Source organism: Heterodontus francisci, chromosome 19 (genome assembly GCF_036365525.1).
Source record: "Heterodontus francisci isolate sHetFra1 chromosome 19, sHetFra1.hap1, whole genome shotgun sequence".
Lineage (NCBI taxonomy): Eukaryota > Metazoa > Chordata > Chondrichthyes > Heterodontiformes > Heterodontidae > Heterodontus > Heterodontus francisci.
Genome location: NC_090389.1, coordinates 19,561,624 through 19,588,659, shown reverse-complemented (window position 1 = coordinate 19,588,659; position 27,036 = coordinate 19,561,624). Strand labels below are relative to the sequence as shown.

At 47.6% G+C, this 27,036-nt stretch overlaps 1 protein-coding gene across 7 annotated transcripts in view; it reads left to right on the top strand.

Moving 5' to 3' along the window:
- The window catches only part of grip2b (glutamate receptor interacting protein 2b), a 216,285-nt gene extending 193,638 nt beyond the window's left edge, over positions 1-22,647 (top strand). For 5 of the 7 annotated variants that reach the window (XM_068051431.1, XM_068051430.1, XM_068051429.1 and 2 more), the window contains 4 exons: positions 292-403; positions 13,484-13,717; positions 17,191-17,337; positions 20,096-22,647. In XM_068051431.1, coding sequence (XP_067907532.1) covers positions 292-403; positions 13,484-13,717; positions 17,191-17,337; positions 20,096-20,308 — 706 coding nt within the window. In that variant the 3' untranslated portion in view covers positions 20,309-22,647. Of the gene's footprint in view, positions 1-291; positions 404-8,977; positions 9,078-11,374; positions 11,447-13,483; positions 13,718-17,190; positions 17,338-20,095 lie in introns of those variants that run through there. The other 2 variants (XM_068051434.1, XM_068051433.1) reach the window with 2 other exon arrangements.
- Positions 22,648-27,036: the final 4,389 nt, after the last annotated feature.

Here is a 27,036-nt window from a genome sequence, read left to right as displayed (position 1 = left end):
CTCACCTTTGCCACACTGCATGTGCCTGTATCCAGAATCCTGACACAGTGGAACTGTGTTTCCCCACTCCTTCCCCTTCCCTTCCTTTGTCAATTCTCTTTATGCGCCAAATGAGAAGACTGACAGAATTCCAGTTCACTGCAACCCCACCCCCTATCCCACCCTTTCCACCCACCCACCACCCCCTTTCTCCTGGTTCAGTTCAGACAGTAAGAGAAGCGTGACCTTTGCCCCGTGGTGCTGAGGGCATAGAGTTGAAGATACTGACACTTTGGTTCGTACGTTAAACAGATACGTTAGCAACCACAACGGAACCGAACAAGACCAGGAAGAGAATTTTTGGTCTCAGGCTCTGGAAGATTTAGAAACTTGTGGACAATCAGAACTGTTAAGAGAAATTGAGGTAACTTTACTCTTGTCATTGTTGTGCACTTCTGTAAAGTCATGGTGTGCCTTTGTAGGCCTCATCCAGGGTGAGGCTTTGGCCTTGCTCTCATGGGTGCCACCTTCGTGGGGGGTTGGGGGGGCAGTGTGGTTTCTGGGCAAGCTCCATTTGTTACCCTGGGTGACAGATGGCAGAATCGGCTGGTATTGGCTCGAGGCAGGGTGGGTGGCCGGCTGGTGAGTGGATGAGGACAGGCTCTGACGCAAGGAATGGATATGCAGGCCGGGTGCCAGGGTGACATTAATACCAGTGCAATGGTACGGTGTTACAAAAGGACAGGGGGAAAACTAGAGAGGCAGAAAGAATGTGAAGTGAGGCCAACTTACTCAGGGAAGGATGTAGAAATACAAGGATCAAAATGATGTATCTGTACACAGAATCCTGGGACCAATGGAACTACATATCCCCACACCTCCCCTTCCCGGGGCGCTTTTTCCTTGCACTGTGATAACTGAGAGAGGAAGGAAAAGACTTATTTTATGACCTTAGGACATCCCAAAGTGCTTCACAGCAATAATGTACTTTTAAAGTGTAGTCATGTGGGGAATGACGGCAGCCATTTTGTGCACAGCAAGCTCCCACAAACAGAAAGGAGATTAATGACCAGATAATCTGTTTCAGTGATGTTGGTTCAGGGATAAACATTGGCCAGGATACCGGGGAGAACTCTTCTGCTCTTCTTCTCAGTAAGGCAGCACTCCCTCAGCAGGAACAGGAGTAGGTCACTGAGGTGAGACTCAGCCTACTGAGCTCAGACTGAGAGATGGGAATTACACCCTTATGTTTACCATTCTAGAGATGCTTATCATTTAGGTGCATCTTACTACTTAGTATGAGATAGGATCCAGGCTGTAAAGTTCTGGGCGAGCTGGGGTTTGTCTAAGGTGCAACCCAGATAGCTGAAACTGAAGGAAAAGTTTGAGAAGTTGGGCCTTGAAGTTGGTGAGGGTGCAGAGGAGGGGTTAGGAGTTGAGGCAGGGTGGAAACAGTTGATATCACAGGGCCAGAATTAGGCAGTCTTTGTGGCAGACAGTGGTCAAAGCTCAGCTCGAGGTCAGACTGCACAATTCACTGTTGGAGATGATGAAACTCATTACACTTGGTCTGGGAAGTGAAATGGAGGGTCAGAACAAGGAGTGCTGTGGTGGGACGTGGTGGGGGCCGAGGGGAGGCCCGAACAGTGTAGGGAAGATCCTTGGCCTGCTGGAGAATAGGAGTTGCAATTGGCCTTGTCCTCCAGGATGATCCTGGAGTACTAAGAGAATTTGGCTATGGAGAGAGGAGCTATCTTGAGGTGGACAATCCGACTGGGTGACCGGGCCTATCATGTGCCAGCTGCATTGGAGGGTGAGGCACTGGGATTTGTGGATGCCTGTGTGGATGGGAAATGGAATGGTTGGGCATGGCCAGATATTTAATGGGAATGAGGAATTTAGAAGCAGAAGCAAGGGGGCTTTAGAGAATGTTGGCCGTGGAGCTCCAGCAGAAAGTGATGACAAGAAAAAAGGGAAGGTGGAAATAGAAAGGAAGGAATGGTATAGTTATTTTTCCCACAGGAATGTGGAGTAAAGAGTACCCTATAAGTAAAGCACGGACTTAGATTCCAGCCTATTGTTGTGGTATACCTTTAAGGGGTGTATCTAAAACTGCTGTGCATGACTAGACAGGATGTGATGTATATACTCAAGCAATCATCAGACAGAAGATAGGAATAGTCCTAGAGACCAGATGTATTAACTAGCCTCCCAGATATTATTGGATATAGTTTCATTTCTTCAAATAAAAGAACCCACATTATTGAGTTACCAATCCTCCTCATGTGATTGGTGTGTTTCTGTAAAGTAGAAAACACAATATGGTGGCAGCTGGTGGTGTTTGAAGATTTGAATTGAAGATTTTGCTGAACCTGCAACACTGAACCCCTCCACCGTAACAGAATTCCAGTGTGTGGAAGTTTGAAGACGTAACAAGTACATCTGCAGTACTTACAGCAGCACGGAAGGCCCTGTGAGTGATTCTACAACAGTGTAGCCATCCAATACACAGCGGATCTGCATGGTCTGGACACTACACCTTGATCTAACAGGCAGGTAGCAGGTCCCAGTAAAACAACTGCAAATCAAGGACCATCAGTCTGAGTCCTACTACTGCTACAACTTGTGCAGGAACAATTGTTAGCGAACCGACTCTGTGATGTGTGGCACTGAGCAGTGCTCCATTCACGGAGCAACCAGATTGGGAGTACCGGGGGTGTGGGGTGGGGATGGAGGACAGGCAAAAGAGTCCATCGAGCCACAAACAGCTTGAAGAAGGCTGAAAAACACCATTGGACAATTTCTTTAGGCGACGGGGCGTCTTCGGGCCGAATTGCAGCTTCATGAGCAGGGCCTAACAAAAGCACAGGATGGCAGCTACAACACCATCGATCCTACGTCCAACACCAGGGTGTGGCCATCCAAGGAACTGCAAGCCAGTGGAGCCACAGAATTAAAGCCCTGAAGAACTGTGCAAGTCTGAATATTTGTTCCTGCCTCTGATATCATTGAAAATCCTGTGAATACTGCCAGGATGACTCCAAAATTCTCATTCCTGAATTGGAAGGCAGCAGACCTCCTTACTGAATTCAATTTGTTCAGGCAACGGATGGAACTATATTTTCTGGACTTGGCTGTCTCCGAGCCAGACAGATAAGCCATCAAAGTAAAAATAGCCACAGGAAACAAAGGTCTCCATAGACTGAACATATCAGGACTGTCAGAAGACAGCCTCAAAGACACAAGCAAAATATGGTCTACATTTGAAGTCCAGTTAAGAGTTAAGCTTAATTTCCGTATACACTATCTCGAATTTATGTCTTTCAGACAGCAACCCAACGAGATAATAGATCAGTTTGTGAGCTGCTGCAGAGGTAAGGGGCGTGATTGTAGCTTTTCAGAGGCAGAACTGGCTGATAGAATCATCGAGCTTGTGATATCTTTTACTCCAATTGAAGCGTTTCAAAAGGATCTTTTGGACCAACCCAAAGGTTACAGCTTGGAAGCATTACTCAAAAGCGGACACAAGTATGAAGGAATCTTTATGGGTAGACAGAGTTTACAGGCTCTGTGCACTACGTCCACTATTGGCACGGTAGCCAATTCAAACAAACCTGGTAAGCCATGCAGGCAGTGCAGTCTCATACATTTACCCAGAAATTGTCCAGCTTTCCACAACATATGTAAGGCATGTGACGCCAGAGGAGACTGGAAACTTCAATGCAGGAGGCTGAAGCCAGAACAGGTGGCTTGACACCAGGACAAGCCACAGTTGGATGCAAGATGGGTCCAACAAACAAAAGGCGCGTACCAGATATCATAAACAGCAAATCCGGAGCGGAACCCCGTAGGCGGTCATGTGTCACCTTTGGCATGTTTCCGGCAGTTCCTGCAGCCATACTGGTGCCAAACGTCGTGTCCTGCACTCCTTTGGACCCCACCAGAAAGGCCGAGAGGGGGGTTTTGACGACTGGGCAACTCTCAACCTCCATAAATTTGCCCAGGCATGCGCCATGGAGAGGTCACTCCATAGTTGCCTCACAGCGACTGAAACAACACGGAAGGTTCACAAACCACTGACCACCTCCAGGCGCGTATCCATTGTCTCTCGAGATAAGGAGGCCCAAAAGAAGAAGAAAGAAGAAAGAAAGAAATCCATGAAATGACCAGCCAGACTGCATTGGGTGAATGATGAGGATGATCAGAGCATTAACACACACAGTCAGCAGGCATTCCATAAAGTCAACATCACAAACCGTATTGACACTATTGTACCATCCGAAGCCATTGCCACTATTCACATCGCATTCCCACAGAAACCTGGGAAACATACACTGTGGACAAAAATCAATACAGGTGTGAGTGCTAACATTCTTACACTTCACATACTGAAAAGCATGTACTCACAGAAGTAGAAAGTGATGACTGAACCAACCACTGCCAAGCTCACAGCCTGCAATGGCTCAGAGATTCTGTCCCTGAAATTTGTCATATTTGAATGTCACTGTAACAACTCACTATGGTCATCCCAGATGTTCTATACTGTGGACACCACATGTCCAATGATTGCAGGCCTACCAGCATGCAGAGATCTGACCTTGGTTACCATTCATGGCATTGACATGACAATGTTGAAGACAACAGACCAGAAGAACAACCCTATCACCTCCGTAGCCAACCTCACATTGTTATACCCGGATAGGTACGACACGATTGGAAGTTTCAAAGGTGATGTAATATTGCATATACGTGCAGATGCTATTCCTTCCATCGATCCTTCACGCAAGTGTAGCATCCATGTCCAGATTAAGCTGAAAGTAGAACTGGATAAGACGGAAAGAAATGGCTTAATCTGTAAAGTTCAGCATCACACCGATTGGTGTAGCTCCATTATATACATCATCAAAAAAGATTATATGAGTTTGTTTAGACCCAAGGCGTCTGAATGCAGCATTGAAATGATGCCCACATAAAATTCCCACTCTCGAGGAACGAAACCTCAAGTTTGTGAACCCCAAATTTTTCTCCAACCGTGACGGTAAAAATGGATACTGGTCAGTACATTTGGAAAAGACCTCTCGGGAGCTAACGTCATTCCGCACTCCATTCGAGAGATACTGTTTCCAACGATGACCATTCAGACTTTCCGTAAACCAAGATCTTTTCCAACTACACATGGACCATGTCACATTTGAAATTCCAGGATGCATCTGTGTAGCAGATGACATCGTTATTGTTGGCCGAACAAAACGGGAGCATGATCGAAATTTGCACCTCCTCATGAAAACAGGACACTGAAAGGAACTTGTGTTTAACAGCCAAAAATGCAACATTAATGATCAACTTTTTCAGGTCAATACATTAAGATGCTGATATCCGGCCTGATCCTAGAAAACTGGAGGGCATTAGTGCAATGTCCAACTTGCAATATATTCTTTTCTTTTCTTTCTTTTGGGCCTCCTTATCTCGAGAGACAATGGATACGCGCCTGGAGGTGGTCAGTGGTTTGTGAAGCAGCGCCTGGAGTGGCTATAAAGGCCAATTCTGGAGTGACAGGCTCTTCCACAGGTGCTGCAGAGAAATTTGTTTGTTGGGGCTGTTGCACAGTTGGCTCTCCCCTTGCGCCTCTGTCTTTTTTCCTGCCAACTACTAAGTCTCTTCGACTCGCCACAATTTAGCCCTGTCTTTATGGCTGCCCGCCAGCTCTGGCGAATGCTGGCAACTGACTCCCACGACTTGTGATCAATGTCACACGATTTCATGTCGCGTTTGCAGACGTCTTTATAACGGAGACATGGACGGCCGGTGGGTCTGATACCAGTGGCGAGCTCGCTGTACAATGTGTCTTTGGGGATCCTGCCATCTTCCATGCGGCTCACATGGCCAAGCCATCTCAAGCGCCGCTGACTCAGTAGTGTGTATAAGCTGGGGGTGTTGGCCGCTTCAAGGACTTCTGTGTTGGAGATATAGTCCTGCCACCTGATGCCAAGTATTCTCCGAAGGCAGCGAAGATGGAATGAATTGAGACGTCGCTCTTGGCTGGCATACGTTGTCCAGGCCTCGCTGCCGTAGAGCAAGGTACTGAGGACACAGGCCTGATACACTCGGACTTTTGTGTTCCGTGTCAGTGCGCCATTTTCCCACACTCTCTTGGCCAGTCTGGACATAGCAGTGGAAGCCTTACCCATGCGCTTGTTGATTTCTGCATCTAGAGACAGGTTACTGGTGATAGTTGAGCCTAGGTAGGTGAACTCTTGAACCACTTCCAGAGCGTGGTCGCCAATATTGATGGATGGAGCATTTCTGACATCCTGCCCCATGATGTTCGTTTTCTTGAGGCTGATGGTTAGGCCAAATTCATTGCAGGCAGACGCAAACCTGTCGATGAGACTCTGCAGGCATTCTTCAGTGTGAGATGTTAAAGCAGCATCGTCAGCAAAGAGGAGTTCTCTGATGAGGACTTTCCGTACTTTGGACTTCGCTCTTAGACGGGCAAGGTTGAACAACCTGCCCCCTGATCTTGTGTGGAGGAAGATTCCTTCTTCAGAGGATTTGAACGCATGTGAAAGCAGCAGGGAGAAGAAAATCCCAAAAAGTGTGGGTGCGAGAACACAGCCCTGTTTCACACCACTCAGGATAGGAAAGGGCTCTGATGAGGAGCCACCATGTTGAATTGTGCCTTTCATATTGTCATGGAATGAGGTGATGATACTTAGTAGCTTTGGTGGACATCCGATCTTTTCTAGTAGTCTGAAGAGACCACGTCTGCTGACGAGGTCAAAGGCTTTGGTGAGATCAATGAAAGCAATGTAGAGGGGCATCTGTTGTTCACGGCATTTCTCCTGTATCTGACGAAGGGAGAACAGCATGTCAATAGTCGATCTCTCTGCACGAAAGCCACACTGTGCCTCAGGGTAGACGCGCTCGGCCAGCTTCTGGAGCCTGTTCAGAGCGACTCGAGCAAAGACTTTCCCCACTATGCTGAGCAGGGAGATTCCACGGTAGTTGTTGCAATATATGAGTGATCTTCAATGTTGCTTAGGGTTATTCAATTTTCTTTCACCATACCTACCAAATTTTGCACAGAAAGCCTTGTCGCTTCGAGAACTTCTGGAAAAAGGTACCGTTTATCTGGCAGGAGGATCAACAACATATGTTTGATGAACTCAAGAAGTCATTGGCTGAAGGACCATTTACACTTCAATTCTACGACCCAGCAGAGGAAACTTCACTAGATGCTGATGCGTCATAAAAAGGGCTTGGAGTGTGCATGCTGCAAAAAGGGAAGCCTATTGCTTTTCCTTCCAAGAGTCTATCAACAGCCCAAGTATTCGAGTATTGAACAGGAAATCTTAGCCTTGCTTTTTGGAATCCAACGTTTCTACACATACCTGTTTGGAAAGAAGCTTATCATGGTAACCAACCACAGACCACTCCAAATGATCTGGTGCAAACCACTAACTCGTGCACCACCCTGATTACAGCACTTGTCAAAATACAAGGCTACAATTGACATACGCCACAAGCTGGGTGGGTCCATGGTCACATCCGATACTTTAAATTGTTTACCTAACCCGTCTAAAACTGCTTATATTTCCTTAGATCTACAAGCAGGTCTCATCAATATCAAAGTAGAAGACGTCTTACATATCGGTCTTGTATTTTGGGCAGTATAAATGCCAGCAACTGCAACAAGAAACATCCAATGATTCCGTATTGCAACAAGTAAGGAAGAGTATTGCTGAAAACAGAGTGATTTTTGACTACTTGGTAGTATTCTGTACTACCAAACAACTAATTCTGGAAGACCGTGATTGGCAGGTGGCCAGAGTCCTTCCGGGATGTTCCAGAGGTTTTAAGACCATTTTGGCCAAACAGAGATGTGCTCGGGATATCCCAAGGTGTTATCTTCAAAGCAAGCAAGACTTTATTCCAGAATTCCTTAGACCTGACATCCTACAACAATTGCACCAAGTGCATATGGGGATCGATCGAGCCAGGAGACTGGCTGGAGAAACGGTACTGGCCAGGGGTGAATCAAGACATCAAAACTGCCATGAGGGAATACAAGGCATGCCGACATGCTTAGTCACCACAAAGAACCATTATTACCTCACAAAGTACCCGCACATGGACTAGAATTGCAATTGATCTCTTCAGCATCCATGGAGATGATTTCTTGGTTGTGACTATTTCTCAGAATTTCCCATTCTCTGTCAGTTCCAGGACACATCCAGCACAGCCATTTCAGACACACTGAGTTCAATCTTTAGCCTATTTGGGGGACTGCAAGAAGTCGTTTTGGACAACGGACCCTAATATATTGGAAAACCATACAAGGTGATGTGTGATAAGTGGGGAGTTAACCATACTACCTCATCACCACACTATCACTGATCTAATGGCGTGACAGAACGTATGATACGTACTGTGCACACAAACACACGAATTAGGAGCAGAAGTAGGCCATTCAGTCCCTCTAGCCTGCTCCGCCATTCAATAAGATCATGGCTGATCTGTTTGTGTCTCGAATTCCACACTCCCATCTACCCCTAATAACCTTTGATTTCCTTGCCTAACAAGAATCTGTCTATCTCCGCCTTAAAATTATTCAATGACCCCACCTCCACCACCTTCTGAGGCAGGGAATTCCAAAGTCACGCAACCCTCTGAGGGAAAAAATTTCTCCTCATCTCTGTCCTAAAAGGGCGACCTCTAATTTTAAAACAGTGCCCCCTTAGCTCTGGACTAACCCACAAGAGGAAACATCCTTTCCGCATCCACTTTGTCCGGACCATTCAGGATCTTATAAACTTCAATCAAGTCTCCCCTCAGTCTTCTAAACTCCAGTGAAAATAAGCCCATTCTGTCCTACTGTAGAGTCCTTAATGATAAAATGTTGACAAACTAAACAGGATTTGCACATTGCAATGCTAGACTTTAGAGTGACAACGCTCAGTGCAACAATTCCTTCACCGGCTGAATTATTGTTTGGCAGACAAATGTGAACAACCCTTCCCAGTCATCATTTGTCGATACTTCCAGGGGTACGAGATGCGTTCATTGATAAACAGTGGAAGATGAAGGATGCACATGACCGCCATGTGGGCAAAGAATTACCCAATTTAAACATTGGATATAAGGTACGAATACAACACCCAACCGATGGAGCATGGAATGTAGCAGAAATCATTGGCATCTGTCCAGAACCACAATCATATCAAGTACGAACACCCAACAACATGACATTGCGAAGAAACCGATGCCAAAGCAGGGAAGTACCAGAACAAGAAACACCAAGTAACCCCATTGCAAGTAGAACACAATCTAAGACACAATCCAAGCACAACACTCCTACAACCAACCAGAATTGTGAGAACATACAGCAATCTCAAACCAACTTCACATTAATCAAGTCTGGGTGTATTAGCAATCCAACATTACGCTTCAGAGACTCATAAGTTTATCACTTTGTATAATTGTGGATTTAAACACACAACCGTTTTCTCTTGATGTCATGTAAATAGGTCTGGTTATTTAAGCATACAACTTTACGCTAGAAAAAAGGGGGATGTTGTGGTATACCTTTAAGGGACGTATCTAAAACTGCTGTGCATCACCAGACAGGATGTGATGTCATGTACTCATGTAATCATCAGGCAGAAGATAGGAGCAGTCTTAGAGACCAGACGTGTAAACTAGCCTCGCAGATATTGTTGTGTATAGTTTCATTTCTTCAAATAAAAGAACCCACTCACTGAGTTACCAATCCTCTGTGTGTAGTTAGTGTGTTTGTGTAAAGTAGAAATCACAACACCTGTAACTCACTGCTGAGTCTCCATTATTCTATTTATAAACCATCTGAATCTCTTGGTTATATTCCAGCCTGTAACTCACTCCTGGGTCTCTGTTATTCTATATGTAAACCTCCCAAACCCATCAATAGTATTTGCTGATTGTGCAGAAGGTGTACATACTCTCTGTTACCTGCAGAGGATGCTGCAGCTTAAGTGTCCCAGAGCCATCAAATGGTTGCTGCTGATTACCGCACTGCAGTGTGTGGGACTGAATACAGTAGTGATGCCCTGCAGTGCTTTGCCTTTTTCTAATCTAACGTTTTCTTTTGCCTTAAATAGAGACTAATATTGTTTGTTCCACCTGGCTCCTAGCACTGCAAGAAGATATTCACTGCCTCCACTTTTTCCTCAGTTCATTGCTAAGCTTCAATTGAGTTGTCCAGCTCAGATCGTTATTCAAAAACCTTCAAGTCTAGAGTCATAGCGAGATACAGCACTGAAACAGGCCCTTCGGCCCACCAAGTCTGTACCGGCCATCAACCATCCATTTATACTAATCCTACATTAATCTCATATTCCCTACCACATCCCCACCTTCCCTCAATTCTCCTACCACCTACCTACACTAGGGGCAATTTACTATCAACCTGCAAGTCTTTGACTGGGAGGAAACCGAAGCACCTGGCGGAAACCCACACAGTCACAGGGAGAACTTGCAAGCTCCACACAGGCAGTACCCAGAACCGAACCCGGGTCGCTGGAGCTGTGAGGCTGCGGTGCTAACCACTGTGCCACTGCTTTAAAAAAAAAAATTCCCTCGTCAGTTTTCTCCCTTGTTCCTATCCTGCTGGTATGGTGTTGTTGACAGAAGCTGTCCTCTAGTACCTCATGTGGGAATCTGGTTGGCTATTGCACTGTCGGAACCAGACATGTAACAGTGGTGGTCTTCCCCTCCAAGCTGATTAGCATAGGGGCCTTTTGTAGCACCAACCCCAGCTACCAACCCCAGTACAGGACAGTGATCAGACCAGGGATTCCCATAGTTTAAACGGCTCTGTATGTTCTGGGCTTCGTCCTCTGGATATTTTCCTTAAGTTCAGTGTTTTGGCCACTCCCATATTGAGTCTTGTGTCCCTGTGAACTAATATCTATCATGACTCAATCTCTATCCCAGGTGTCAGCTGTGGCACAAGTCCCAAACTAGAGACTTGAGCACAAGATCTAGACTGACACTCCAATGCAGTGCTGAGGGAGTGCTGCACTGTTGGAGTTGCTGATTTTCAAATGAGACCTTAAACCAAGGCCCTGTCTGCCCTTTCATGGTGGATGTAAAAGATTACGTAGCATTATTTTAAAGAAGCAGTTCCCCCTGGTGTTCTGACCAATATTTATCCCTCAACCAACATTGCTGAAAAACAGATGATCTGGTCATTTATCACGTTGCTGTTTGTGGAAGCTTGCTGTGCACAAATTGGCTGCTATGTTTCCTACATTACAACAGTGCCTACACTTAAAAAAAGACTTGAATTGCTGTGAAGTATTTTGGGATGTCCTGAGGTCAGCCTGTACAAATGCAAGTTCTTTCTTTTTAAATGTAGTGAGACCCAAGGGCTGAACAGAGATTTCTTGTCCCAGAACTCCAGTGCACTGGAATATATCACATGCAGCCATTTGATATCCTCTTCTGCGGTGAGTGGGGAAATATCAACTCAAGACCTTGTCTTAGGTGGTAGACCACTAGGCAATGCTATTGAGCATTTGACCTGCTGAATGAACGGTTTTGAACATGAGTAGATTTATCGTCAGGAAAGACTAAACAAGCTGGGGCTTTTCTCTTTAGAAAGAGAAGACTGAGAGGTGATCTCTGATAAAGGTCTACAAAATTATAAAACAGTTCGATAGGGTAGACATACAGGATGTTCCAAAACTAGTGGTCATAAATATAAAGTAGTAACTAATAAATCCAATAAGGGAATTCAGGAGGAACATCTTTACTCAGAGAGTGGTGAGAATGTGGGAGTAGTTGAGGCAAATAGCATAAATGTCTTTAAGGGGAAGGTAGATAAGTGCATGAGAGAGAAAGGAATAGATGTGTGTGTTGCTAACGTGAGATGAAGTAGAGTGGTAGGAGGTTGGTGTAGATCATAAAAACCAGCACGGACCAGTTGGGCAAATGGCCTGTTTCTGTGCAGTACATTATAAGTAGTTGTATGTAAGTTAATTGAGTTCACTATTCTTTTCAGAATCAAATCAGTGATAGCACTTTCCCACTTCGCATGCCTCCAATTAAAGCTGGCCCTTGAAATATCGGGGTAAATTTTCACGGTACCTCCGGAACCTAACACTGGTTATGCAGATATGCCATTGTCATAGAAACCTCCCGATTTCGGTATCAGATGGTCGATCTGCATTGGCAGTTTGACACCCTGATGGCAAGTTGAAAATCTGTTCTGACTAGCCTCATAGCTGACCCCTGATAGCTCGAGACTGACCGCTGTCTCTTCTTGTCACACTGCCCATGATATAGCTCCCAATTCCTTTAAAGATACATAAGTGCAAATTACAATAAAACTATGTGCTCATAGGATTCAATTGCTCACACATGTACAGCCCCCAAGCAAATATGTACCATAAACAGCCCCACAGGATGTTTGTAGTTGAATGGAGTGGCTTGACGGCTTGATCCAAACACTATGAATGATCTGCGAGGCAGGTCCCCATCTAAGACCAATGGCAACAATCCATTCACCTATCTCAATACACAGTTAAAGAAGAAAGACCATAATATATAGTCCATGCAGCATGCTAACACAGCTACCAGCAGCCAATTTCAATCCAGTGGTGTGATGTGACCAGCAGGAATGAAGCCAATAAATAATACAGCAGAGACAGAAATGCTTCATGGTGCATTTTCTTTTTGACCCATTGAAGGCCTGAGGCATTTGTACATTAGCCTTGCTCATTAATCAGAGATTAATTGAACGTTCCACCATCAGCACTGAATGTCCTCTAAATGGATATCATCATTGTTAAAAACCTCTTGCTTCTGTCTTTTTCTAAGTGCAGAATTGCAAATTTAAGTGTTAAAAAGGAAGCCCTCTTCGTACCTGGAGAGAAACACTTTACACGGCCTCTCTGCTCACACATGTTAGTGTAAGGTTATTCAGTTTGAGCCCTGACCATTTGCTGTTGTCACAGTCATAATCATAAGCTTAACATTTGAGCTAGGCCATTTGGAAGTGAAATAAAGGAGCATTTTTTCACACACACAATGATGAAAATCTCTGGAATGAGATTATGTGTGATCTAATTGATGATGAACGGAGATTGTAAGGTGGATAGAGAGAAACGATTTCATCTGGTGGGGGAGATCAGAACAAGGGAGGCATAACCTTAAAATTAGAACCAGACCATTCTGGAGTTATGCCAGGAGCATCGTGGAAATCTGGAACTCTCTTCCCCAAAAAGCTGTTGAGGCTGAGGGTCCTTTGAATATCTCAAAACTGATCTGGATAGAATTTTGTTAGATAAGGGTATTCAGGGGTATGGAGCTAAGGCGAGTGGATGGAATTAAAGTGCAAATCAGCCATGATCTACCTGAATGGCAGAATGGACTCAGGCTGAATGGACTCCTGCTGTTACCATGTTTTGTATATTGCCACACATACGCAGTGCTGTAAATCTCTGTCCATGCCACCTCTCCACAGGCTTCCATAATGTCTGGAAGTGAGCTGACTTTGGGGATCGAAGGCCATCCATCGCAATCTGGAAACCACTCAGGATTGGCAAATTTGCAGGATGAGGGCTCACTGGAGTGCAGCGAGGGCCAGAGTGAGTGTCCAGTGGTGCCTGCCCTGGGGAAGGACAAAAGATTGGAACTGAAGAAGATCAAAGAAGAGATTAAGGAAATAACATCACCCACTCCTGTTGAATTGCACAAGGTGAGTTTCCATAACTGGCATCATCCAACACTTCAGGCATTAATTTGAGGGACACAGGGTGGCTGATTGTGGATCAGGCTGGAGAGGGAGTCTGTGAGATATCAGTGAAAAACCCTCTCTTCCATGATTTTCACCTAGGATCGTGATGTAGATGCAGGGCAAACCCTGTGACTCCATCCAGCGAAGACTTCTCAATTCCAGAGCTGCAACCCCCACTGTTACTTTATGAGTAAAAATGTCAAGTTGTGTGCAAGTTGTAACAGGCTGCATGAGGAGGGCACCAGCCCAGTAGCAGATGCTCTGTGCACCCCTCTCAGTGCCGTCATGAATGGACACAAACTCACAGAGGGAGCTGAGGGAGAGTCTGCCTGATAAGGAGAAGAATGATTGCTGAAACATTTGGGCTGGTGAAACTGGTCAGAAACATGAGTCTCTGAGAAGGATGCATTGAGATGGAGGGGTCTGATTGCAGCTATATCTGCCAACAGGAAAAAGATGGTTGTGTGTACGTGTGCATTCTTGTGTAGGTATTTTATTTCTCCATTCTGGTGAATGCAAGGCCAACATTTATTGCCCATCCCTAATTGCCCTTGAGAAGGTGGTGATGAGATGTCTTCTTGAACCACTGCAGTCTATGTGGTTTAGGTACACCCACAGTGCTGTTAGGGCGGCACAGTAGTGCAGTGGTTAGCACCGCAGCCTCACAGCTCCAGTGACCCGGGTTCAATTCTGGGTACTGCCTGTGTGGAGTTTGCAAGTTCTCCCTGTGTTTGCGTGGGTTTCCTCTGGGTGCTCCGGTTTCCTCCCACATGCCAAAGACTTGCAGGTTGATAGGTAAATTGGCCATTAGCAATTGCCCCTAGTATAGGTAGGTGGTAGGGAAATTTAGGGACAGGTGGGGATGTGGTAGGAATATGGGATTAGTGTAAATGGGTGGTTGATGGTCAGCACAGACTTGGTGGGCCTGTTTCAGTGCTGTATCTCTAAACTAAAGGGAGTTCCAGGTTTTTGACCCAGCGACAGTGAAGGAACAGCAATATAGTTCCAAGTCAGGATGGTGTGTGCATTGGAGGGGAACTTGCAGGTGGCGCTCTTCCCATGCATTTGCTGCCCTTGTTTTTCTAGGTGGTAGAGGTCGCGGGTTTGGAAGGTGCTGTCGAAGGAGTCTTGGTGAGTTTCTGCACTGCAGCTTGTAGGTGGTACACACTGCTGCCACTGTGCGTTGGTGGTGGAGGGAGTGAATGTTTCAAGTGGTGGATGGACTGCCAGTCAAGCGGGCTGCTTTGTCCTGGATGGTGTTGAGCTTCTTGAGTGTGTGAGTATATGTGTGTGTTTGTGTATGAATGTGTAATGAAAACAGAAAATGCTGGAAAACACTCAGCAGGTCAAGCAACATTTGTGGATAGAGAAACAGAGTTAACAGGTCAATGACCTTGCATCAGATGTGAGAGTGTGTATTATGTATATTCATGTGAATGTGTGAGAATGAGTGTACGTTTGTGTGAATAAGAGTATATGAGTGTGCATATGTGTGTGAATGAGTGTGTGTGTGTGTGTTACAATATTTTGGCCGAAAGCGAGCATGCACTTCCAGCCTAGCGACACTGGGTGGCAGCACAGGAAGGTGTAAGCCCCAGTGTAAACAGGTTTCAGTATGAACATGTGTTTGGCGTTGTGATAATTTAAAGGCAATATTTAAACTTGAACATAATGTATGTATTTGACGAAGAAGATTTTGTTGACGATTTGCCTCATCTCCTCACGTCGATATTGAAACTATTGGACCCTGATTGCCTGAAAAGTGAGCTTTCAACCAGCAAAAGCCTTTTTAAAATCAAAGTGATTCCTGACAACGCAGTGGCCCGCTCATGTCATCAGAGTGCGCTAAGTGCACACATGCGCAGTTACATCTTGCCTGCACTAAGTGGCGCATGCGCGGGATGACGTCATCGTGCAGCGTCAACGTCATCACATATCTGCGCCTGGTCCATCTTCGTGCATGCGTGATAAAGCCTCATCGGGTATCCAGCTCCTCACTCGGCTGGAGGAAGCGGTTGAATGGGGGACTTTGAGGCAGGAGCTCGATCCCCGTCACTCGCTCCCGCCCCACGAGCTGCTCTTCCCCCTCGGCAACTCGCTTCAGGCCTCGACGTTTCCTCCCCTCAGCCGCTCGCACCAGACCTCGCTGCTCCCCCCCCCCCACTCCTCTGGCCGAGTGTTCCTCATTTTGCACCATCCTGCTCTCAGGCCGCTCGCTCCCCGCTTTCCCCCCGCCCCCCTCCAGCCGCTAGCTCTAGGCCGCGCCGCTTCCCTCCTCTCGGCCACTCACTCCTACGTTGCCCCGTCACCTCTCGCGGCCCGCCTTGCTTCTTCAAACGGCGCCTGGTGACTGATGAAATATGGGAGTGAGTGGCCGAGAGGAGGGAAGTGGCGCGGCCTAGAGCTAGCGGCTGGAGGGCAGGGGGGAGTGGCCAGAGAGTGGGATGGTGCAAGCCGGGAACAATCAGCCAGGGAAGTTGGGGAGGTGCAGCAAGGACTGGAGTGAACGGCTGAGGGAGGGAGAGGGGGTTGGTGAAGTGGCCAGTGGGGAGAAGGGGCAGAAAGCGAGTTGTGAGGGGGGAGGGTATAGCCAGTGGGGCAGGAGCCAGTAGCTGCGTTTGGCTGACATCAGTCCTGGTCAGTCATATAAATGAATCACAATAATGAATTGGCAGCACATTTTATACTCTGACAATTCACTATCTTGCAATGGAAATTCAATCATAAATTTCCTTTTGTATTTAATAGAATTACTGGAATATTAAATGGATCTGAGGATTACAGTTAGTATCCTATAACTGCATAGTAGCATATTACTGGGCTTCCACCCAACTTAATGTAAGGTTAGTTTGCTAGAACGATCCAGCCATTAGCATTTCCTGTGATAAATTGAGCAGCGCCATCTTTAATCCTGGCAGCCGCCTGAACGTCGCAGACACTGACGTTCCGGTTGAAGAGCCTGTATTTGTGCATGTGCAAGTACTGCGCCACCTAGTGGTTGTGTTGTCAGCAAACGCAGCCTTTTAAAATTTGTTTCCCATTTTCAAAATGGGGAAAGGCAGATAAAGCAGGCAGGTAACATTTTTAAAGATCACAAAGTGGAAGGTCATTCAGCCTATTTAATTTAACCCATCCAGAACAAGCCTACACTCGCCCCAGTGCTGCATCCAGCCTTTCAAAAATGATTGCAGGGTTTTTCACTTCCTCGATTCTGCCCAGAATCCGACTCCAGGTGTTGAATTCTCTCAGTGTGAAGGCAAACCTCCTGATACTAGTTCTAAAACTCTAATTTGAACAGTCCTACTCCCTACTGTTCAATTTAAAGTAGGCTCCAAGTTAACCATTTCCTCATCGTATGCGGAAAAGAATATAATAAATTGGGTTTACTTTTTAAAAACATTTGTTTACTTTAAGTACTGGCGTTCTTTTCTCAGATCACAATCCACAAGATCTCTGAGAATGAAGACTTTGGTTTCAGTATCTCCGATGGCCTTTTGGCCAAAGGTGTTTATGTCAACTTGATACGGCCAAATGGCCCTGCCGATGGCAGTGGACTTCAGCCCTATGACCGGATATTGCAGGTAGGAAGGAAAGACTTGCATTTGCATAGCACCTTTCACAACTTCAGGATGTCCCAAAGTGCTTTGAAATGATGTATTTGTGAAATGTAATCAATGTTTTCATGTATGTCTCTGGAGTGGGACTTGAATCCATGTTCTACTCTGACTTAGAGACAGGAGTGCTATCTACTGAGCCATGGCTGGCACCAAGAGAGAGACAATCTTTTGAAAATGGTACAAGGATAAATTGCTAGGTGGCTCAGTTGGCAAGTACGCAGTTCTGCATTGTATCGTGCCACGTGGGTCAGTAATGTTCCAAGATAAACTGGGCTGGACAACAGTAGCAGTGTTACATTGGCTCAGTACTCTTGGACCAGTGAGAATTAAAATCACACTGCTGTCCCAGCTCCCAGTTACTACCCAGTGACCTGAGCTGGAAAGTTAGCATGTCTGGATACCAGGATCAGCCAGTGTCACTCATAGTGGAACAGCCTGCTAAAACTCATCCTCCTAGGCCCACCAATGAGGAACGGCAGCTTAAGCAAATGGGCCAGTGCTCAGGTCCTGTGGCTCCCTCATGCAGCAAGCAAGGAAAAGTGGGAAAAAAGGAAAATATTTCCCTAGATATGTTCTGAGGCCATTATTTATTGCTGATCCCGAGTTACCCTTGAGAAGGTGGTGGTGGGCCTACTCCTTGAACTGCTGCATCCTGTGTGATGAAGGTACTCCCATGATGATATTGGGTAAAAAGTTCCAGGATTTTGACAGATTGACAATGAAGGATCAGAGATAAAAACAAGAAATGCTGGAAATACTCAGCAGGTCTGGCAGCATCTGTGGAGAGAGAAGCAGAGTTAACGTTTCAGGTCAGTGACCCATCTTCAGAACTGGAACAGAGATGTATGTCCAAGTCACAATGGAGGTCATGGTGTTCCCCTAATGTCACTGCTGTTGCCCTCCTTTGTGGTAGATGTCACAGGGCTGTGAGGTGCAGTCACAGTAAGCCTGGTGAGTTATTGCAATGCAAGCTGGAGATGCTGCAGTCTGCAGACTCATTGTGTTGGGATGAAATAGCTGGATATTGAGCCCAGCAACAGGAGCGCATTGTCCTGGAAGGTGCTATCTTTTTAAGGGAGCGGTAAATAAGCATTTGAAGCAGTGGGGAGATACAGTGCTATGGGGAGAGAGCAGCACAGTGGGATTAGCTTTTGAGCTAGCTCAGGCACGATGACTGCTTGAATATCTACTAAGTAAAGGTTTTGCTAGTTGCAACACTGAGTGTAAAGGAATTATGCCAACATTTCATAGAAATCATAAAGTCATAGGAAGTTTATGGCACAGAAGAGAGCACTTGGCCCATCGTGTCTATGCCAGCCGAAAAACGAGCCACCCGGCCTAATCCCACCTTCCAGCATTTGGTCCGGAGCCCTGCAGGTTATGGCACTTGAGGTGCATATCCAGATATCTTTTAAATTAGTTGAGGGTTTCTGCCTCAACTACCCTTTCAGGCAGTGAGTTCCAGATACTTTTTTTTCTCATCTCCCCTCTATTTTTTCTACCAATCACTTTAAATCCCCCTAGTCACTGACCTCTCTGCTAAGGTAAATAGGGCCTTCATATCCACTCTATCCAGACCCCTCAAAATTTAGTACATTTCAATCAGATCTCCCCTCAGCCTTCTCTGTTCCAAGGAGAACATCCCCAGCCTATCCAATCTTTCCTCATAGCTGCATTTTTCCAGTCTTGGCAACATGCTCGTAAATCTCCTCTGTAGTGCAATTACATCCTTTCTGTAATGAGGTGACCAGAACTGCACACCATACTCAAGTTGTGGCTTATCCAATGATTTATACAGTTCCAGCATAACCACCCTGCTCTTATATTCTATACCTTGGCTAATAAAGGAAAGGATTCCATATGCCTTCTTAACCACTTTATCGACCTGTCCTGCTACTTTCAGGGATCATTCACTCCAAGGTCTCTCACTTGCTGTACAACCCTCAGTATTTTCCCATTAATTGTGTATTCCTTTGCCTTGTTTGACCTCCCCAAATGCATCACCTCACACTTCTCCAGGTTGAATTCCATTTGCCACTTTTCTGCTCACCTGACCAGTCTTCCTTTCATTAGAGTTTTAAGTAAGTAATAACTAACTATTTGTTTCACTCAGTAGGTTAAGGGTAGATTTAACAGAAGTACTCACAATTATGAGGGGTTTTAATTGAGTGGATAGGCAGAATTTGTTTCTCTTGGCAGGAGAGTTGGTAACCAATGACATTGATTTAAGACAATTGGCAAAAGAATTGGGGGAGATAGGAGTTTTTATTTTACATAGCGTGTTATGATCAGGAATGCAAGGGTGGTGGAAGCAGATTCAATTGTCACTTTCAAAAGGGAATTGGATAAATACTGTAAAAGGAACTAGTTGTACATCTCTTTCAGAGAGCTGGCACACGCCAAATTGCCTCCTTCTGTGCTGTCAATTTCACCTCAGTGGCTCAGTTCATCCCTCCCACCATTCGCTCATAAAACACCAACATTTTTTTATTCATTCATGGGAGGTGGATGTCACTGGCGAGGCAGCATTTATTGCCCCTCCCTCATTGCCCTTGAGAAGCTGGTGATGAGCTGCCTTCTTGAACCGCTGCAGTCCTTGGGATGTAGGTACACTCAGTGCTGTTAGGAAGGGAGTTCCAGGATTTGGGGTTTTGGAAAAGACCATAACCATTTTTAATGGGGGGAGTGACCCGCTAAAATGTTAATGTTCTTCTGATGGCAGGTGAATCACATCCGGACAAGGGACTTCGACTGTTGCCTGACGGTACCCCTTATCTCGGAATCGGGGGACAGACTGGACCTGGTGGTCAGCCGGAATCCTCTGGCGCTAACCATGCGTACCAGATCTGAAGACTGTGAAGGGTCGCGGAATGACCACCGTCTCCTGCAGCGTGCGGAGCACAGGGACACCAGGAAGAACACGAGGACACTGTGAGCGAGAAAGCCGAAACCATCCCCATGCTGCGAGGCAGTTTCCAATGGTGCTACCCTCCTTGCCAATTGCACAGTACCCGGCTGCTGTCACAAAGCGCTCGGCAATCCCAGTTGCATCTGAGCCATTCATCATGGGAGGAGCTAAACGTCTCCACCATCAATTGTCTGCTCTTATTAGGAGTCGCCAACCCTCCAAGATTTTCTTGGAGTCTCCAGGATTTAAAGAGTAATCTTCAAAATTCCCAGCACACCCGGGAGAACAGTCTGAGGGACTTTTTAAAAAAAAAAAGAAATGTTTATTAGTTCTAAAATATTGGAGATGGGGAAAAAGGCTGTTTGACCGTGCAGGGCAGTTGGAGGCAGGAGGTCATGTGATGAAACCCGCAGGAATATATCCAGCCAGAGTTGGCAAGCTGGACCCCCTCCTTCCCTTGTAGTTGCCCCATTTGATTGCATAAAGGTTTTACTTTATTTAAGTGCTTTTATTCCAACATATGTTTTCTCCCCCATTAACCTTTCAAATTACTGTTTTTTCCCCCAGAAACACTCTGCGAGAAAAAACTTTTTTTTGGACATTTAAGTGCGTCAGCTGCAGATTGAGGCTTTCTAGTAAAGGTGTAGGCCTGATCCCTCAGTCAAGGATTTTTGGTTAGTTCTCAGGGAGGGTGGAGAAAAAGGCCATATAGAGCATGGAGGGAAGTAAGCAAAGGACCTAATGGGGTCGATTTTAACTTAACTTTGTGGCAATGACCTCAGAATATGTTTCATAACTTTACTGCCCCATTAACCACGGCAAAGAGGCCAGTGACATTTTGAAAGGGGCCTTCTGCAGGGCAGCCAATGCATTTGCCCAAAACAAGCAGTTGGCTTCTTTCCCTTGCAAATCAGGATCCTAGTTATGTCGTTTGGATCCGATTGTTATTTTAAGGGTACATGGGCACAGCTTGCCCGCCTGTACTTAATCCTTAATGGCCAACCAGGCTTTTTGTGTCAGATAGAGCAGGAGTGCACCTGCTGACTCCACACAAACATTGCAGGTATCTGCCTCCGCAGCCTCACAACCCCCACCCTCCAACCACTTTGATGTTGCCTCTCACGCTTCCGAGCACCTTCCCCTGCTGGCATCCCACTGGCTGACATTCCTGTGGTCAAAGGACAGCAAGCTGCACCAGGAACCCTGTTTGGCATCTGCACCTGCAAATTTTCAGTGGGGGTGGGTAGGCGGGGGTGGAGTTGGCATAGAGCCTCTCCACCACCGGAATGGGAGGTCAGCCAAAGGTCAAAATCGACCCCAGTGTCCCTCCTGTTTACTCCCGAGGATTAATGGGAAGTCTCACCTTCCCTGATACTGGGGATGTCTGGCAGAGGGGAGAATTGCAATATAGATACACCTGCCATTTTAACACTGACCTTGGGAAGGGAAGGAGGTGGGGGAGGGGAGGGAGAAATCACGAGATAATCTGAGTGGGAACTCCCTTCTACTCCGAATGAAGTTGAAGCACAATTAAAGTAACTCAGATGGGCCAGGCCTTGCACTGTGAGGCTGATGTGTTGAGTGTTTGTGTGTGTGTCTGTGTGTTTGTTTTTACGTGTGAATAATGCATCATTTGTGTCCTAGGATGTCAAATGTTTTAAAAAGAGAAAGAAATTGCACTTCTATATTAAATTGAGAACTTTTCACGAATGAAATTGACTCCCAACTCATCCTGTCCACCATTTTGGTAGCGAAAGCCTCAGACATCGTATTGCAGGATGAGATGATGGGTCCAAGTATGCTCGCTGCCCCTGTGCAAACTTCTGCCTTTCTTCCCGTCCTCTCCCAAAGGCACTGTCTCTTACCGGAGTGCGGTCACAATAGGTAACGGGTGCCTTTCAGAACGTTGCCCGTTGTCCCTACCTGAACACCTACACATGCTCAGTAGGAGGGTCAGCAGGGCTGAACCTTGACTCATTCTCCTCTCCTGAACCAGGGCCACAGAAGCCATTTGTAGCCCCCGTACTGTGGGCTATTACCAAAGTTAATGTTTGAAATTTGCTAATGTTGTTGTGAATCGATTCCAAGTGAGATGAATTCCACTCCCCTCATCCAGGGCCATCCATCTTCCCCTCATCCAGGGCCATCCATCTTCCCCTCATCCAGGGCCATCCATCTTCCCCTCATCCCTGGGCCATCCATCCTACCCTCATCCCTGGCCATCCATCCTCCCCTCATCCCTGGGCCATCCATCCTACCCTCACCCCCGGGCCATCCATCTTCTGCTCATCCCTGGCCATCCATCCTACCCTCATCCCTGGCCATCCATCCTACCCTCATCCCTGGCCATCCATCTTCCCCTCATCCCTGGCCATCCATCTTCCCCTCATCCCTGGCCATCCATCTTTCCCTCATCCCTGGCCATCCATCCTACCCTCATCCCTGGCCATCCATCCTACCCTCATCCCCGGGCCATCCATCTTCCCCTCATCCCTGGCCATCCATCCTACCCTCATCCCTGGCCATCCATCCTCCCCTCATCCAGGGCCATCCATCTTCTCCTCATCCAGGGCCATCCATCCTACCCTCACCCCCGGGCCATCCATCTTCCCCTCATCCCTGGCCATCCATCTTCCCCTCATCCCTGGCCATCCATCCTACCCTCACCCCCGGGTCATCCATCTTCCCCTCATCCCTGGCCATCCATCCTACCCTCATCCCCGGGCCATCCATCTTCCCCTCATCCCTGGCCATCCATCCTACCCTCATCCCCGGGCCATCCATCTTCCCCTCATCCCTGGCCATCCATCTTCTGCTCATCCCTGGCCATCCATCCTACCCTCATCCCTGGCCATCCATCCTACCCTCATCCCCGGGCCATCCATCTTCCCCTCATCCCTGGCCATCCATCTTCTGCTCATCCCTGGCCATCCATCCTACCCTCATCCCTGGCCATCCATCTTCTGCTCATCCCTGGCCATCCATCCTACCCTCATCCCTGGCCATCCATCTTCCCCTCATCCCTGGCCATCCATCCTACCCTCATCCCTGGCCATCCATCCTCCCCTCATCCAGGGCCATCCATCTTCCCCTCATCCAGGGCCATCCATCCTACCCTCACCCCAGGGCCATCCATCTTCCCCTCATCCCTGGCCATCCATCTTCCCCTCATCCCTGGCCATCCATCCTACCCTCACCGCCGGGCCATCCATCTTCCCCTCATCCCTGGCCATCCATCCTACCCTCATCCCCGGGCCATCCATCTTCCCCTCATCCCTGGCCATCCATCCTACCCTCATCCCCGGGCCATCCATCTTCCCCTCATCCCTGGCCATCCATCTTCTGCTCATCCCAGGCCATCCATCCTACCCTCATCCCTGGCCATCCATCCTACCCTCATCCCCGGGCCATCCATCTTCCCCTCATCCCTGGCCATCCATCTTCTGCTCATCCCTGGCCATCCATCCTAGCCTCATCCCTGGCCATCCATCTTCCCCTCATCCCTGGCCATCCATCCTACCCTCATCCCTGGCCATCCATCTTCCCTTCATCCCTGGCCATCCATCTTCTGCTCATCCCTGGCCATCCATCCTACCCTCATCCCTGGGCCATCCATCTTCCCCTCATCCCTGGCCATCCATCTTACCCTCATCCCTGGCCATCCATCTTCCCCTCATCTCTGGCCATCCATCTTCCCCTCATCCCTGGCCATCCATCCTACCCTCATCCCTGGGCCATCCATCCTACCCTCATCCCTGGCCATCCATCCTACCCTCATCCCTGGCCATCCATCCTACCCTCATCCCTGGGCCATCCATCTTCCCCTCATCCCTGGGCCATCCATCTTCCCCTCATCCCTGGCCATCCATCTTCCCCTCATCCCTGGCCATCCATCCTACCCTCATCCCTGGGCCATCCATCTTCCCCTCATCCCTGGCCATCCATCCTACCCTCATCCCTGGGCCATCCATATTCCCCTCATCCCTGGCCATCCATCCTACCCTCATCCCTTGGCCATCCATCTTCCCCTCATCCCTGGCCATCCATCCTCCCCTCATCCCTGGCCATCCATCCTACCCTCATCTCTGGGCCATCCATCTTCCCCTCATCCCTGGCCATCCATCTTCCCCTCATCCCGGGCCATCCATCTTCCCCTCATCCCTGGCCATCCATCTTCCCCTCATCCCTGGCCATCCATCTTCCCCTCATCCCTGGCCATCCATCCTCCCCTCATCCCTGGCCATCCATCCTACCCTCATCCCTGGGCCATCCATCTTCCCCTCATCTCTGGCCATCCATCCTACCCTCATCCCTGGGCCATCCATCTTCCCCTCATCCCTGGCCATCCATCCTACCCTCATCCCTGGCCATCCATCTTCCCCTCATCCCTGGCCATCCATCCTACCCTCATCCCTGGGCCATCCATCCTACCCTCATCCCTGGCCATCCATCCCCTCATCCCTGGCCATCCATCTTCCCCTCATCCCTGGCCATCCATCCTACCCTCATCCCTGGCCATCCATCTTCCCCTCATCCCTGGCCATCCATCCTACCCTCATCCCTGGGCCATCCATCTTCCCCTCATCCCTGGGCCATCCATCTTCCCCTTATCCCTGGGCCATCCATCTTCCCCTCATCCCTGGGCCATCCATCTTCCCCTCATCCCTGGGCCATCCATCTTCCCCTCATCCCTGGCCATCCATCCTACCCTCATCCCTGGGCCATCCATGTTCCCCTCATCCCTGGGCCATCCATCTTCCCCTTATCCCTGGGCCATCCATCTTCCCCTCATCCCTGGGCCATCCATCCTCCCCTCATCCCTGGGCCATCCATCTTCCCCTCATCTCTGGCCATCCATCCTCCCCTCATCCCTGGGCCATCCATCTTCCCCTCATCTCTGGCCATCCATCCTCCCCTCATCCAGGGCCATCCATCTTCCCCTCATCCCTGGGCCATCCATCTTCCCCTGATCTCTGGCCATCCATCTTCCCCTCATCCCTGGCCATCCATCCTACCCTCATCCCTGGGCCATCCATCCTACCCTCATCCCTGGGCCATCCATCTTCCCCTCATCCCTGGCCATCCATCCTCCCCTCATCCAGGGCCATCCATCCTACCCTCATCCCAGCCCATCGATCCTCCCTCATCCCTGGGCCATCCATCCTCCCCTCATCCCTGGGCCATCCATCCTCCCCTCACCCCTGGGCCATCCATCTTCCCCTCATCCCTGGGCCATTCATCATCCCCTCATCTCTGGCCATCCATCCTCCCCTCATCCAGGGCCATCCATCCTACCCTCATCCCAGCCCATCCATCCTCCCCTCATCCCTGGGCCATCCATCCTCCCCTCATCCCTGGGCCATCCATCCTCCCCTCATCCCAGCCGATCCATCCTCCCCTCATCCCTGGGCCATCCATCCTCCCCTCATCCCTGGCCATCCATCCACTCCCTTCTCCTTGGCAGAGATTCTGCAATTGGCATCAATACCCTCTGGACTTATGAAACCTGCCAAGGAAGCTGTTCCTGATTGCTGTGCAGTGACTCCTGTTGGAAAGTGCAACTGGGCTTGGCTGCAAAGCCTTCTGTGGCGGAACAGCTCTCTGCTGTGCCAGCTCAGGCATGGAGAATGAGCGTAGAGAGTTTGTAATACTCTGTAGTAACAGTCAGTGACCTCATAAGAGGAATCTCTTAGTGGGGAAGGATGTGGAAGTATTGTGAAACCTGTCTTTGTTCATCAACAACCTGAGTCAACCATTTTGTAACAGCATATTTTCTTGTTACATATGGGCAGCCATTTTGTCACACTGGCCCCCTCAGTCTCCACGATGTCAGAATCTCTTTCTTTAATCAAAATGTCTTCTGATACCATCTCTGCCTGATTGCAATGTGCCATACTTAACTGTACGATATTGTTCGTAATCCAACCTATTGCTGAGGGGGATAAAAGCTTCTCTATGTTAATTGCCAATAATTTGAAAAGTTATTGATGGAAACTAAAAAAAAGCGAAAAGGCTTTAAAATGTAGCCTGTTGTTCTGTTTGGAGCAACAGTACCTGTTAATGGCTTTTGAACTGATGCATCCTGAAACTTGTATTTTTAAATGTGTAATATTGAATGGTTTACGCTTTATGCCCTTGATATTATTTTTCTATGAATTTTTCTTAATCGCTTGTTATAGCACAATGTGACAAACTTAAATCTTTTGGTCCCCGGTGGGATAGATTGTTAATATATTTCTGTATGAAAGGAAATGCAACAAGCAGGTTTTTTTTAATGCAATTAAACACAATGGAGATTGTTCAGTTTAGAATTGGAGTTTTTCATTCCAAGCACTGTCAAGAGCACAAATTAAACCAATTCCTGTAAATATGTGTCACATACAGAGTAGGGTTGGCACAATGTGTCTCATATTTCTCAGTGCCAGTCCTGTATATATACATAAGACACACGGTAGAGATGGCCAGTGATTCCAGCTGGCACAGTGTGACTCGTACCTCTCAGTGCCAATATGTGACATTGGAACTGGCCAGTCCATCCCATTTGGCACAACCTCGGGAAAGGGTCCTCTGATGAAAAAGGACAAAATTGGAGACACCCTTCTCATCACACTGAGCTAGATTTAATCTTGGGTATAATTGAAGTCACCTACTTGCCAGTATAGGCAGGCTCGGATCACATCAGAATTAAAGGTGGCTGTTACATTCAGCACATGGCTCAGTGAGTACACATTTTCCTTTCTACAAAGAGTAGCTTT